At 48.9% G+C, this 12363-nt stretch overlaps 1 protein-coding gene across 1 annotated transcript in view; it reads left to right on the top strand.

Annotated features, from left to right (window-relative positions):
- The window catches only part of dnm1b (dynamin 1b), a 265941-nt gene that overhangs the window by 146849 nt on the left and 106729 nt on the right, over positions 1-12363 (top strand). The window contains exon 15 of the mRNA XM_078227525.1: positions 3589-3702. Within this exon, the coding sequence (XP_078083651.1) occupies positions 3589-3702 (114 nt within the window). The remainder of the gene's footprint in view (positions 1-3588; positions 3703-12363) is intronic.

Raw genomic sequence — 12363 nt, 5'->3', positions numbered from 1 at the left:
CTGTGAAAATCCCCGAGTTGCCACACTGTTCGGGTACACTGAGGGAGAATTTAGCATGGCCAATGCACCTAACCAGCACATCTTTCGGACTGTGGGAGGAAACCGGAGCACCCGGAAGAAACTCACACAGACATGGGGAGAATGTGCAGACTCCGCACAGACAGTGACCCAAGCCAGGAATTGAACCCAGGTCCCTGGCGCTGTGGGACAGCAGTACTAACCACTGTGCCACCGTGCTGCTCTTCTACCTTCTCATCCAATCCCTACAGTGCAGAAAGAGGCCATTTGGCCCTTTGAGTCTGCACCGACCACAATCCCACCCAGGCCCTATCCTCGTAATCCCACAGATTTACCACAACTAATCCCCCTCACGTACACATCTTGGGACACTAAGGGGCAATTTAACACAGCCAATCCACCTAACCTGAACATCGTTGGACTGTGGGAGGAAACTGGAGCACCCAGAGGAAACCCACGCAGACACGGGGAGAACGTGCAAACTTCACACAGTCACCCAAGGCCGGAATTGAACCCGGGTCCCTGGCGCCGTGAGGCAACAGTGCTAACCACTTTTGAGGAAGAGAGTTGCAGAGGCCCAAGACCCTCTGCGAGAAAGGAAATTCTCCTCTGTCAGAAACTATAGGTTCCCCAAACTCCTGGGTAATTTAGAGAAGGGGAAATGCTTGAACATATTCCTTTTGTTTGCAGAGGACATGTCCCTGTGGATCAATAAATGTCATATCGAGCAAGCATAAATAAGCCACGTTACCAGCACAACTGATTATGTTAAATTGTTAGTGTTGCTATTAGAACACTCCCACTTAGGCTGAGGCACTGTCATGAAGAAAGCAATCTGAGTCGCCTTGTTAACCAATCAACACCTTTACTTTGGGCGGCACAGTGGCATAGTGGTTTCTTCCGGGTGCTGCGGTTTCCTCCCACACTCCAAAGATGTGCGAGTTAGGTTGATTGGCCATGTTAAATCGACCCTAGTGTCAGGGGATTAGTGGGGTAAATATGTGGCGGTTACAGGAATAGGGCCTGGGTAGCATTGTGGTCGGTGCAGACTCGATGGGCCGAATGGCCTCCTTCTGCACTGTAGGGATTCTATGACTTCTGTAGCATAAGTTGTTGCGCTTGTTCGAAATTTGGTATTTTTGCATCTGTCCTGATGAGTACGAAACGGAAAGCTTCAGCAACATATGCCAAAATCCTGCTGCCGTTCAGGCCGGTGGGATCTTACGGTCCGATGGTGCACCCCTGCTGTGGGTTTCCCGGTGGCGAGGGGTATATTCAACAGGAAACCCTGTTGGCAATGGCGGGGGCATAAAATCCCACCATCAGTGAGCGGCGCTCCACCTCCAGCCGCCGTGAAACACGCCGCAGAGAGGGTGAAAAATCCCGCCCTTCGTCTCCCTTTTCAGCGATAATTACCAGTTCTGTGCTACCGAGCAACTGTCCATTTCTTGAGTGTAAGGGGGAGGGTGAAGCCATCGACAAAGCTCTGAGGAATGAGTCCACTGTTCCTAGAATAAGATAGAATCATAGAATCCTACAGCGCAGAAGGAAGCCCATCGAGTCTGCACCGACCACAATCCCACCCAGGCCCTATCCCCGCAACCCCTCATATTTACCGGAGCTAGTCCCCCTGACACTAGGGTCAATTTATCATGGCCAATCCACCCAACCTGCACCTCTTTGGACTGTGGGCGGAAACCAGAGCACCCGGAGGAAACCCACGCAGACATGGGGAGAATGTGCAAACTCCACACAGTCACCCGAGGCTGGAATCGAACCCGGGTCTCTGGCGCTGTGAGGCAGCAGTGCCAACCACTGCGCCACCGTGCCAGCCCACAGATATTTTGTCTTTGTCCGTTTTGAGTCAATTAGCTGTGGCTTCATCAGTGAAGACACCCCTGATTGAGCAAGGACCCTCCCGTGTGACAGTGACACTCGCTTCCTCCCCACCGTCTCCCACTCAGCAGCACCAGCCAACTCATTTATATCGCCAACATATTCTGGGGTAATGAAAAGGGTTGGCCGCCCTTCTCTCACGGCTTTCTGCTGTTGGTACTGCTGCCAAGTGAGTGGCGACCAACAGCGATGTTAATTGAACCGTGGAGTTGCCCTTTAACTGAACGCTGCGACCCTGCCTTTTCCTGATCGGAAAGCGCTGGTGCGTTGCAGCGCTGATACTCCTTCCGATTCCTGGCGGAACCCAGATGTACATCTTCTTGACCGTGCGTTTTGAGTGTTTGGTGAAGTAGCTTGAGCTGATAGTCTATGGCTCCCGACCCTCTGTCCCATTGCATGTAGCTGTTAATTTTTTTGTTTCTCTATTCCTCTCCGCCCCCCACTCCCCCCCCCCCACCTTTGTTTTAGCTTTAGCCTTTCACAAGTGTGACTGTTGAAACCCCCACCACCCCCTCCTCTTCCCTTGATGCCTTGTGTTTCCATGGGGAGTGGGTTGGTGTATTTTTTCAGGTTACGGTAACTGAGCAGAAATTTATAGTTTTACAGTAAATCTAAATGGCTGAATTGGGGTCGAGAGCAGAGGCAGGGTTACAGGGTAATCAGTTCATCATTTTTTCCTGAAGATTGTGGCTCCCGCTGGAAAAGTCAGTGAAAACACTGATTCGGTGATTTGGGCGGGGAAAGGACCTCCTTATTTCACTGGTAGGATGTTGTTCAATCATCAGGCCTTAGGCCTCTGCAACTTGGTTTATCCCATTTGGATTTTCAGGATTCCATTCGTTTGCCGTTGGCGTGAATCGGAGCGCTCTCCTGCAAAAGTTTTTAAATCAGCCGTTCATTCTCTGCGTTCCCTGGCGTTTTGGTCCCATCTCCAAACCATTCCCTACTGCAAACGCACAAACCAATAATTGGTTCCTTCCCAGTGCAAAAATCTTCTACGTTTTTTCACGCAGAGGGTGGTGAGTGTCTGGAACGAGCTGCCAGAGGTAGTAGTAGAGGCGGGTACAATTTTGTCTTTTAAAAAGCATTTACATGGATAGGATGGGTATGGAGGGATATGGGCCAAACACGAGCAATTGGGACTAGCTTAGGGTTTAAAAAAAAAGGGCGGCATGGACAAGTTGGGCCGAAGGGCCTGTTTCCATGCTGTAAACCTCTGTGACCAATAATGTTTTGGCCATTATCCCGGCATCCCGGAAGTTATTATGCTTCCCAAAAGAGAAAGGTGAAAGAGAGGGGAAATCCAGGGGTACTATTTTCTGTTCGAAGTCTCACCCTTTATCTGACGCCTTATTAATAATGTGTTGGGTGTGAATTTGAGAATTGAAGGTGATCTCGGGGTTGGTGGGCGGCTGGGATGATTAGAAAGTATTCAAGTTCCTCTCTCATATTTGATCATGGCATCAAAAACCCTCCAATAGATTCTAACCTTTTTAATCGACTATCCGTTCTTCCTATTATAGACGCCACTGTAGTTTGTTGCATATAACTCTGCTGTAACATGCACTGATTTACATGAGGTGAGGTGTGTGTAAATCCACGCTGTGCGTTATATGTGAGAGATTATAGTTACTAACCCGTTTCCTCCTTAGTCATTCCGCATATTTCTTTCAGGTGATCCGGAAGGGCTGGCTTACCATCAACAACATTGGCATCATGAAAGGAGGATCCAAAGAATATTGGTTTGTCCTGACGGCTGAGAATCTTTCCTGGTACAAGGATGACGAGGTCAGTCCTTCATTTTCTCCCTTCTTCAAATAAGTTTTTTTTTTTTAAAAAGTGTTACAGTGGTCAACAGGGCTGTTTTGGTTGCAAGTTGAGATACCGAGGTGGTGATAGGGCGACACCGGGGCACAGTGGTTAGTTGGAGTGCAGCGTTGTCAGTGCAGATTCGATGGGCCGAATGGCCGCCTTCTGCATTGTAGGATTCTATGAAAGATTCCCTAGCCCTATTTTGATGAAGAACAGGGGAGTTCTCCCAGTGTCCTAGCACTGCTGCCTCACAGCGCCAGAGACCTGGGTTCGATTCCCGGCTTGGGTCACTGTCTGTGTGGAGTTTGCACGTTCTCCCCGTGTCTGCCTGGGTTTCCTCCCACACTCCAAAGATGTTCGGGTTAGGTCGATTGGCCGTGCTAAATTGCCCCTTAGTGTCCCGGGATGCGTAGTTTAGAGGGATTAGCGGGGTTACGGAATTATTGTCAGTGCAGATTCGATGGGCCAAATGGCCTCCTTCTGCACTGTGGGGATTATATGGTGTGGGTGTGGTCAACGCAAAGGTCTATGGGGAGGACCTCACCGAGGCCGGAGGAGAGAGGGCAAGGCAGAGATGCCGTGCTAAAGGTTTTTAAAAGTCTGTAGATTGCAGGAAGGGCCCGGCGGAAGTGCTAGAACTGGCAAAAGATTGAGGTGAAAAGCAGCGAGTCTCGGACACATTTTCTGTCAGTGTCAAATATTGTTTGATAATGTCCTGGTGAAGTACATTGGGATGTCTTTACTATGTTATAAATGCAAGCTGTTGGGACAATATGAAAGTTGCTTTATTAATCAAACATTGGGAACTGGACCATTTACACACATTGCTGCCTTTCATTTTAACATAAGGGGCATTGTCCATGTTTGATGGCATTTTTTGATCAATTCTGCAGTTATTTTATTTCCAATTCAAGGTATGGTTCCTATTTATGTGGGCGAAGATCAGCTGTTGGCAAAATGTTGGGTTAATAACTTTTCTATGTTTTGACCATTCAATTGTATATGCCATTACATATTTTGACAATTTAGGGTGGCATGGCAGCACAGTGGTTAGCACTGCTGCCTCACAGTACCAGAGACCCGGGTTCAATTCCTGGCTTGGATCACTGTCTGTGTGGAGTTTGCATGTTCTCCCCGTGTCTGTGTGGGTTTCCTCCGGGTACTCCAGTTTGCTCCCACAGTCTGAAAGACGTGCTGGTTAGATGCATTGGCCATGCTAAATTCTCCCTCAGTGTACCCGAACAGGCAGCGGAGTGTGGCGACTGGGGGATTTTCACAGTACCTTCATTGCAGTGTTAATGTAAGCCTACTTGTGACACTAATAAATAAACTTTAAAACGTTACTCATTATTAACCATACACAAATCTTTCACCACTATACTGGGACTATTCAGATTTCAATCCAAGCCATCTCACAAGTGGGCACTGACCAAGGAAGGTAACAAAAGGAGGTCTTTTGTAACTGAGAGACAGTTCCATAATGTTCCTCCCACAGTCTGAAAGACGTGCTGGTTAGGTGCATTGGCCATGCTAAATTCTCCCTCAGTGTACCCGAACAGGCGCCGGACTGTGGCAACCAGAGGATTTTCACAGTAATTTCATTGCAGTGTTAATAAAATCTAAGAATCCCTACAGTGCAGGAGGAGGCCATTCAGCCTATCAGGTCTGCACCGACCCAATCCCGCCCAGGCCCTATTCCCATAACCCCACATATTTACCCTGCTAATGCCCTGACACTAAGGGTCAATTTAGCACGGCCAATCAACCTAACCCACACCTCTTTGGACTGTGGGAGGAAACCGGAGTGCCCGGAGGAAACCCACACACACACGGGGAGAACATGCAAACTCCACAAGGACAGTGATCTGAGGCCGGAATTGAACCCGTGTCCCTGGCGCTGTGAAGCAGTAGTGCTAACCACTGTGCCACCGTGCCGCCCCCAGTGTTAATATAAGCCTACTTGTGACACTAATAAATAAATAAAACTTAAACATCTCCTCAGTATCTAGTGGTTTGACTTTCATAATGATCAGATATTGAACATCTAACTGGACCGTCTAGGTGCCTCTTACTCCATCTAGTGGCTTCAGAGAACATTGTTCCACCTTTTACACTTCACATTGGTTTTGAGCGACCGCTAGTTTTAGACCCGAGATAATTATTTGGCTGGGGTGTGAGGGAGAATTCCCCCTGCCCTTCTTTGAAATAGTGTCACAAAGTCTCTCGCATCTGCCTGAGTTTCAAACAGGATCTGGGTTTAATGTCCATTCTGAAGTCAGCTTTTCTGACAGTGCAGCACTCCGTCAGCACTCCATCGACGGATTATGTACCCAGCTCTTCAGAGTGGGGTTTGAACCAACTTCTCATTCAGAGGTGAGGATGTTTCTGAGGCTGACACCCCGGGACAGGATTTTCACCCAGGCTGCTGGGTGTTAAAACCTGACATCGGTCCAACACCCAGGCCACTTACCCAAAGGTGGGCTAGGGAGTGACAGGGTGACCTACCTGCAAGCAGTGGGTAAGCGAATGAAGGACATTTAAATGCCAATTCAGGTCTAATATCAGAGGAGGGGGTTTATCAGGCAGCTGATCAGAGAGAGGGCCAGTGCTCCAAGCTAGCTTTACGACCCTTCCCAGAGCGACATGGGGGGAGTGGAACCCTTACCATAATGGCAGCTTCATTGCTGACTTCATCCCTTGTTTTGAAGTTGGGAATAGTTGGAGAGAGGTCACCTCGATTTTGAGGTATTCTCACTTGCTCCCTCTCACTTACCAGAGAAGGCAACCTGTAACTTCTCCCCAACTGGAAGTCTCCTATTGGTCCTCCATCTCTCAGAGCCAGCCCACTTTTATAATTGGTCATTGAGCCCACCCTCTGGCCTCTAAATGGCCAATTCCAGGAAAATTAGTGGGGACAGGAAGTGGTGGGGTGGGGCAGGATTTCTGTCCCCCCCTCCTTTCCCCCCGGGTCAGTGATCCTGGGAAATGTCCATCACTCGTGTCTGATTGGCGCTGAATATGTTGGGCCTTCCCCAGTGGAGGTGACGTGGGGCCCTTGCTGTCTCTCTAGCCAGTGGGTAAGGTCCCCATTGCCCAGATTGAGTTCTGCCCATGCCCTCGGTGTTGAAGTGGCCTTGCCATGAAATGGCTGCGCTTGTGATCTGTGGTAAATGTGAGGTCATCCATTTTGGTAGGAATAACAGCAAAATGGACTATTATCTAAATGGTAAAAAATTGCAGCATGCTGCTGTGCAGAGGGACCTGGGTGTCCTTGTGCAAGAATCACAAGAAGTTGGTTTGCAGTGCAGCAGGTAATTAAGAAGGCAAATGGAATTTGTCCTTCATTGCTAGAGGGATGGAGTTTAAAAACAACGAGGTTATGTTGCAGCTGTATAAGGTGCTGGTGAGGCCACACCTGGAGTACTGTGTACAGTTTTGGTCCTCTTACTTGAGAAAAGATATGCTGGCACTGGAGGGGGTGCAGAGGAGATTCACTAGATTGATTCCGGAGTTGAGAGGGTTGGCTTATGAGGAGAGACTGAGTAGACTGGGACTATACTCATTGGAATTCAGAAGAATGAGAGGAGATCTTATAGATCTTATAGAATAGACGCTCTCCGTCTGCAAGAATGGTAGCTTGTGCTCGAAGTCCGGAGAACGCGACGCATGCCGGTGAGTTTCCGAGTTCCGATCTTCCGGTCCCTCCTCAGTAGAATGATCTGAAACACGCACACGGGACTGCAGAAAGCTCATTAGTGCGTCATTAGTGAGCACTCTGTCTGGGACGTCCCCCCTCACCGGTTGTTCATCGGGTGCCAGCATGCCCTCACGCCAGCGCCATTCACAACAGGCCCACCTGCTCGCCAACCTGTCGTGGGCGTCTCCCCAGGGTCGTAAAGATAAGTATAGCCCCCCACCACCGGGGAGAGAGGGACATGATCAGGCAGTGTCCTTGCAATGCCCCTTGGCACTACCCTGTGGTGCAGGTTGGCACTGCCAGGTTGACACCATGTCCATGCCAACATGTGCCATGGGGCAGGCCTCAATGGGAGCCTCCTGGGGAAGGGGGGATTCATGGTTAAGTTAAGCTTATTAGTGGCACAAGTAGGTTTACATTAACACTGCAATTAAGTTACTATGAAAATCCCCTAGTCGCCCACCCAGGCGCCTGTTCGGGTACACTGAGGGAGAATTTAGCATGGCCAATCCACCTAACCAGCAGGCCTTTCACAGGCTTAAAATCACCCTGTGAGTGTTTGATTTCGGAAGGTCTGGAGCAATAAGGAGACAAGACTGAACTCCTGCTATTTATAACAGGCCCATTAACCACACACACACTGGCATCAGATCCCTTGGCACAATCTGGCACCAATGAAAGAGTTAGACAGATGACGAGCGGGTGAGCCTTTAATATCCTGCCAGACCACCAAAGAAAACTGGACGCGTGCCCACCCTCACAGCGCAGTGAATAAAAAAATCAGCCACGTCATCGCAGCACCCACCATCAGAACATAGGAACTAGGAGCAGGAGGAGGCCATCTGGCTCCTCGAACCTGCTTCGCCATTCAATAAGATCACGGCTGATCTTTTCGTGGACTCAGCTCCACTTACCCGCCCGCTCACCATAACCCTTAATTCCTTTACTGTTCAAAAATCTATCTTTGCTTTAAAAACATTCAGTGAGGTAGCCTCAACTGCTTCACTGGGCAGGGAATTCCACAGATTCACAACCCTTTGGGTGAAGAAGTTCCTCCTCAACTCAGTCCTAACTCTGCTCCCCCTTATTTTGTGGTCATGCCCCCTAGTTCTAGTTTCACCCACCATGTGGAGGAAACTGGAGCACCCGGAGGAAACCCACGCAGACATGGGGAGAACGTGCAAACTGCACACAGACAGTGAGGCAGCAGTGCTAACCACTGTGCCACCGTGCCGTCCTGACATCGCATCAACCTCAGCGGGCGAACGGGCCTCACTTTGACGTCCTGTACAGAAGATCGCACCCCTGACAGTGCAGCACTCCCCCAATAATGTGCTGGAGTCTCAGCCTCAATCTCCATGCTTCAGTTGAGGAGCAGGTCTTCAACACGGAACCTCAGGACCCAGGCAGGAGAATTGAGACACTTTTAGATTGCAACAAATTTGGGCAAAAGCTTCCCCTGCTTGCTGCTGCTCCCACTGATACAGTAAGAAGTCTCACAACACCAAATTAAAGTCCAACAGGTTTATTTGGCAGCACGAGCTTTCGGAGCCTCAAGCTCCTTCATCAGGTGAGTGAGGACTTGTGTTCACAAACAGGGCATGTAAAGACACAAACTCAATTTACAAGATAATGGTTGGAATGCGAGTCTTTACAGGTAATCAAGTCTTAAAGGTACAGACAACGTGAGTGGAGAGAGGGTTAAGCACAGGTTAAAGAGATGTGTATTGTCTCCAGACAGGACAGTTAGTGAGATTTTGCAAGTCCAGGCAAGTCGTGGGGGTTACAGATAGTGTGACATAAACCCAAGATCCCAGTTGAGGTGATCCTCATGTGTGCGGAGCTTGGCTATCAGTCTCTGCTCAGCGACTCTGCATTGTCATGTGTCATGAAGGCCGCCTTGGAGAATGCTTACCCAAAGATCAGAGGCATGCCCGTGACTGCTGAAGTGCTACCATGGCTACCAACTGATACAGCCATAGGAATGGGAGGAAATCACTCAGATCTTTGAGCGTCTGCATCATTCAATTAGACCAGGGCTCATCGGAATCTTAAATCCATCCACTGTCGTATTTCTGTCACCCTTAACACCCTGTCATAGAATCATAGAATCCTATAGTACAGAAGGAGGCCATTCAGCCCATCGAGTCTGCACCGACCACAGTCCCACCCAGGCCCTATTCCCATAACCCCACATGTTTACCCTGCTAATCCCTGACACTAAGGGAGGATTGATCATGGCCTATCAACCTAACCCACACATCTTTGGATTGTGGGAGGAAACTGGAGCACCCGGAGGAAACACTTTCCCTAACATAAGTCGAACAATCTTGGTTTTGGAACTTTCAAACCCTAGCCTTGAGGTTTCTTGGGGCAGCACGGTGGCACAGTGGTTAGCACTGCTGCCTCACAGCGCCAGAAACCCGGGTTCGATCCCGGCCTTGGGCCACTGTCTGAATGGAGTTTGCATGTTCTCCCCGTGTCTGCGTGGGTTTCCTCCGACAGTCCAAAGATGTGCAGGTTAGGTGGATTGGCCATGCTAAATTGTCCCTTAGTGTTAGGGGGATTAGCTAGGGTAAACGCATGGGGTTACGGGAATAGGGCCTGGGTGGGATTGTGGTCGGTACAGGCTCGATGGGCCAAATGGCCTCCTTCTGCACTGTTCGGGATTCAATGATTCTATGACAGTTAATTCTCTGTGCGGTAAAAGCTCGTCCCCTGCCAGGGGCTAAATCTCCCGTCCTGATGGAGCGCAGCCTCAGTGCCCTGTGGGGAAATATCCGCCATTTTTCAGTTTGGTTCGTCGAGTGAACGCATCACTTCCTGAGTGGGCCCAACCTTCCAAAGTGTGAACTGGGCACCCAAAACTTCCACCTTCTCCAATTTACCGACGGATTCGCATCGCGTTGACTGATGAAGCTTCTCGGTGAAGTTTTAAGAGAAGCAGAAACAACAGAACTCAACCCCTCTGCTCCTGCCCCACACCCCCACGTTGCTTGATCCCCCACCCCACCCCCACCCCCAAATTCCCTTAAAGTCTTGCCTTTGGTTCCTTGGTAAAATTAAAGGCTCCATGAAGTTGCCAAAATCATCCCAGCCATTTCTGAAACATACCGGTTCTTTTGCAGTTTTAGATATCCGATACACCCAAAGAAAGTTGAGACCCAAACACGAATTTTGTAGTAATTCCACTCCTATGTTCCCTCCCCTGATGTTTGCCCTCTTGGGTGTATCTAAAAGACTCCGTGATACTAAAATAGGTAAAGTCACCATAGTCCCAGATGACCATAGGCTGCTCTCTCTCCTTTGAGGGGGGAGAGCTGACTAGTGGTGGTTTAACCTGAGGGTCACCACACCTCAGGCGAGGGCACAAGGTCGAGAAGAGGAGGGGGGAATCCTTCATGAATAACCTCAGCCAGTATGGGAATTGAACCCGCGCTGTTGGCATCGCTCTGCATCACTGACCAGCCATCCAGCCAACTGAGCTAAACCGATCGAGTTTGAAAAGGGGGAAGGCAGTTACCTGTGCAGCGTCCTGGCCAACATTCATCCCTTAACCAGCATCACCTGAAACAGATTATCTGATTGTAATCGCATTGCTGTTTGTGCGAGCTTTCTATATGCAAATTGGTTCTTGCATTTCCTACTTTAGCGCAGAGATGGCATATTTCATTGGCTGTGAAACAGATGTCCTGAGTCATGAAAGGTGTTATATAAATGCAAGATTTTTCTCTCTATACCTTTCTCTTTCTCTCATTCTCTCTCCCTCCTTTTCTTTCTCTCCCTTTGTTTCATTCTTCCTTTGTTTTCATCACTCTTCCTCACTCTCTCTCTGTCTTTTTCTCTCTCTTCCTCTCTTCTCCCAAACACAGACACCTGTCTGAAGTGGCAGTTGCATGGCATAAACCATTGACTACGATACAGGGGCAATGGTCTTTGCTCTGGATTTGCTGTAAAGTGCGTGTATCTGAAATCTACACAGTAACACGTTGAGGTAACGTATCGGACGGGTTTGAGCCATCCATTCACACTGAAAGGATATTCTTCATTTTGCCAATCTTGTGCCAAAACCACTGTTGGAGAATTATTATTTTTCCCCCAAAGGCTTCTATTCCTGAGAGAAGTTACAGTTTGAGTTGTTGAAAGATATTTCTGGCCTTTTCGATGTAGTCTAGTGTTGGAGTGAGGCCCCCTCTTTCCGTCGGAGTGGGGAAAAGTTAAGGACCTTAATAGGTGAATGGGCAGATTTCCCACATAAGGCCCACCCAAGCTTGAAATTGAGCCTGAGTTTGGGCAGACGGGTTCCTGGAAGGAATCCCATCCATTCAATTTTAAACTCCCCTCCCGACAGCTTTTGGCCTCAGAACCCACCTTGCGGGGAGTGTAAAATTCTGTCTCCAGGTATGGTTGGAGCAAGGCTTCCCTACTTTTATACTCCATTCCCCCTTGCAATAAAGGCTAACATTCCGTTTGCTTAATTACTTGCTGTACCTGCATGCTAACTTCTTATGATTCATTAAGAAGTCTCACAACACCAGGTTAAAGTCCAACAGGTTTATTTGGAATCACGAGCTTTCGGAGTGCTGCTCCTTCATCAGGTGAGCAGATGAAGGAGCAGGATTCGAAAGCTCGTGATTCCAAATAAACCTGTTGGACTTTAAGCTGGTGTTGTGAGACTTCTTACTGTGCCTACCCCAGTCCAACGCCGGCATCTCCACATCATGGCCACCTTATGATTCATGTACAAGGATTCCCAGATCCCTCTGCACTTCAGTTATAAAAAAGCAAATGGAAATTGGGGTTATAAGGAAGCCTTGTCTGACTGTCAAGTGCGATCCAATGAGATGATTGGGGCACTTTATGAATGGATGTGATGGAGGCTCATTATTGGAGCATTGGGGATGGGGTTGAGTGGGGTTGGGGTGTAAGGTAAGTGGTCA

Source organism: Mustelus asterias, chromosome 13, assembly GCF_964213995.1.
Source record: "Mustelus asterias chromosome 13, sMusAst1.hap1.1, whole genome shotgun sequence".
In the NCBI taxonomy this organism is placed as follows: Eukaryota; Metazoa; Chordata; class Chondrichthyes; order Carcharhiniformes; family Triakidae; genus Mustelus; species Mustelus asterias.
Note: the sequence above shows the minus strand (reverse complement) of the source record. Positions and strands in the feature narration are given on the sequence as shown.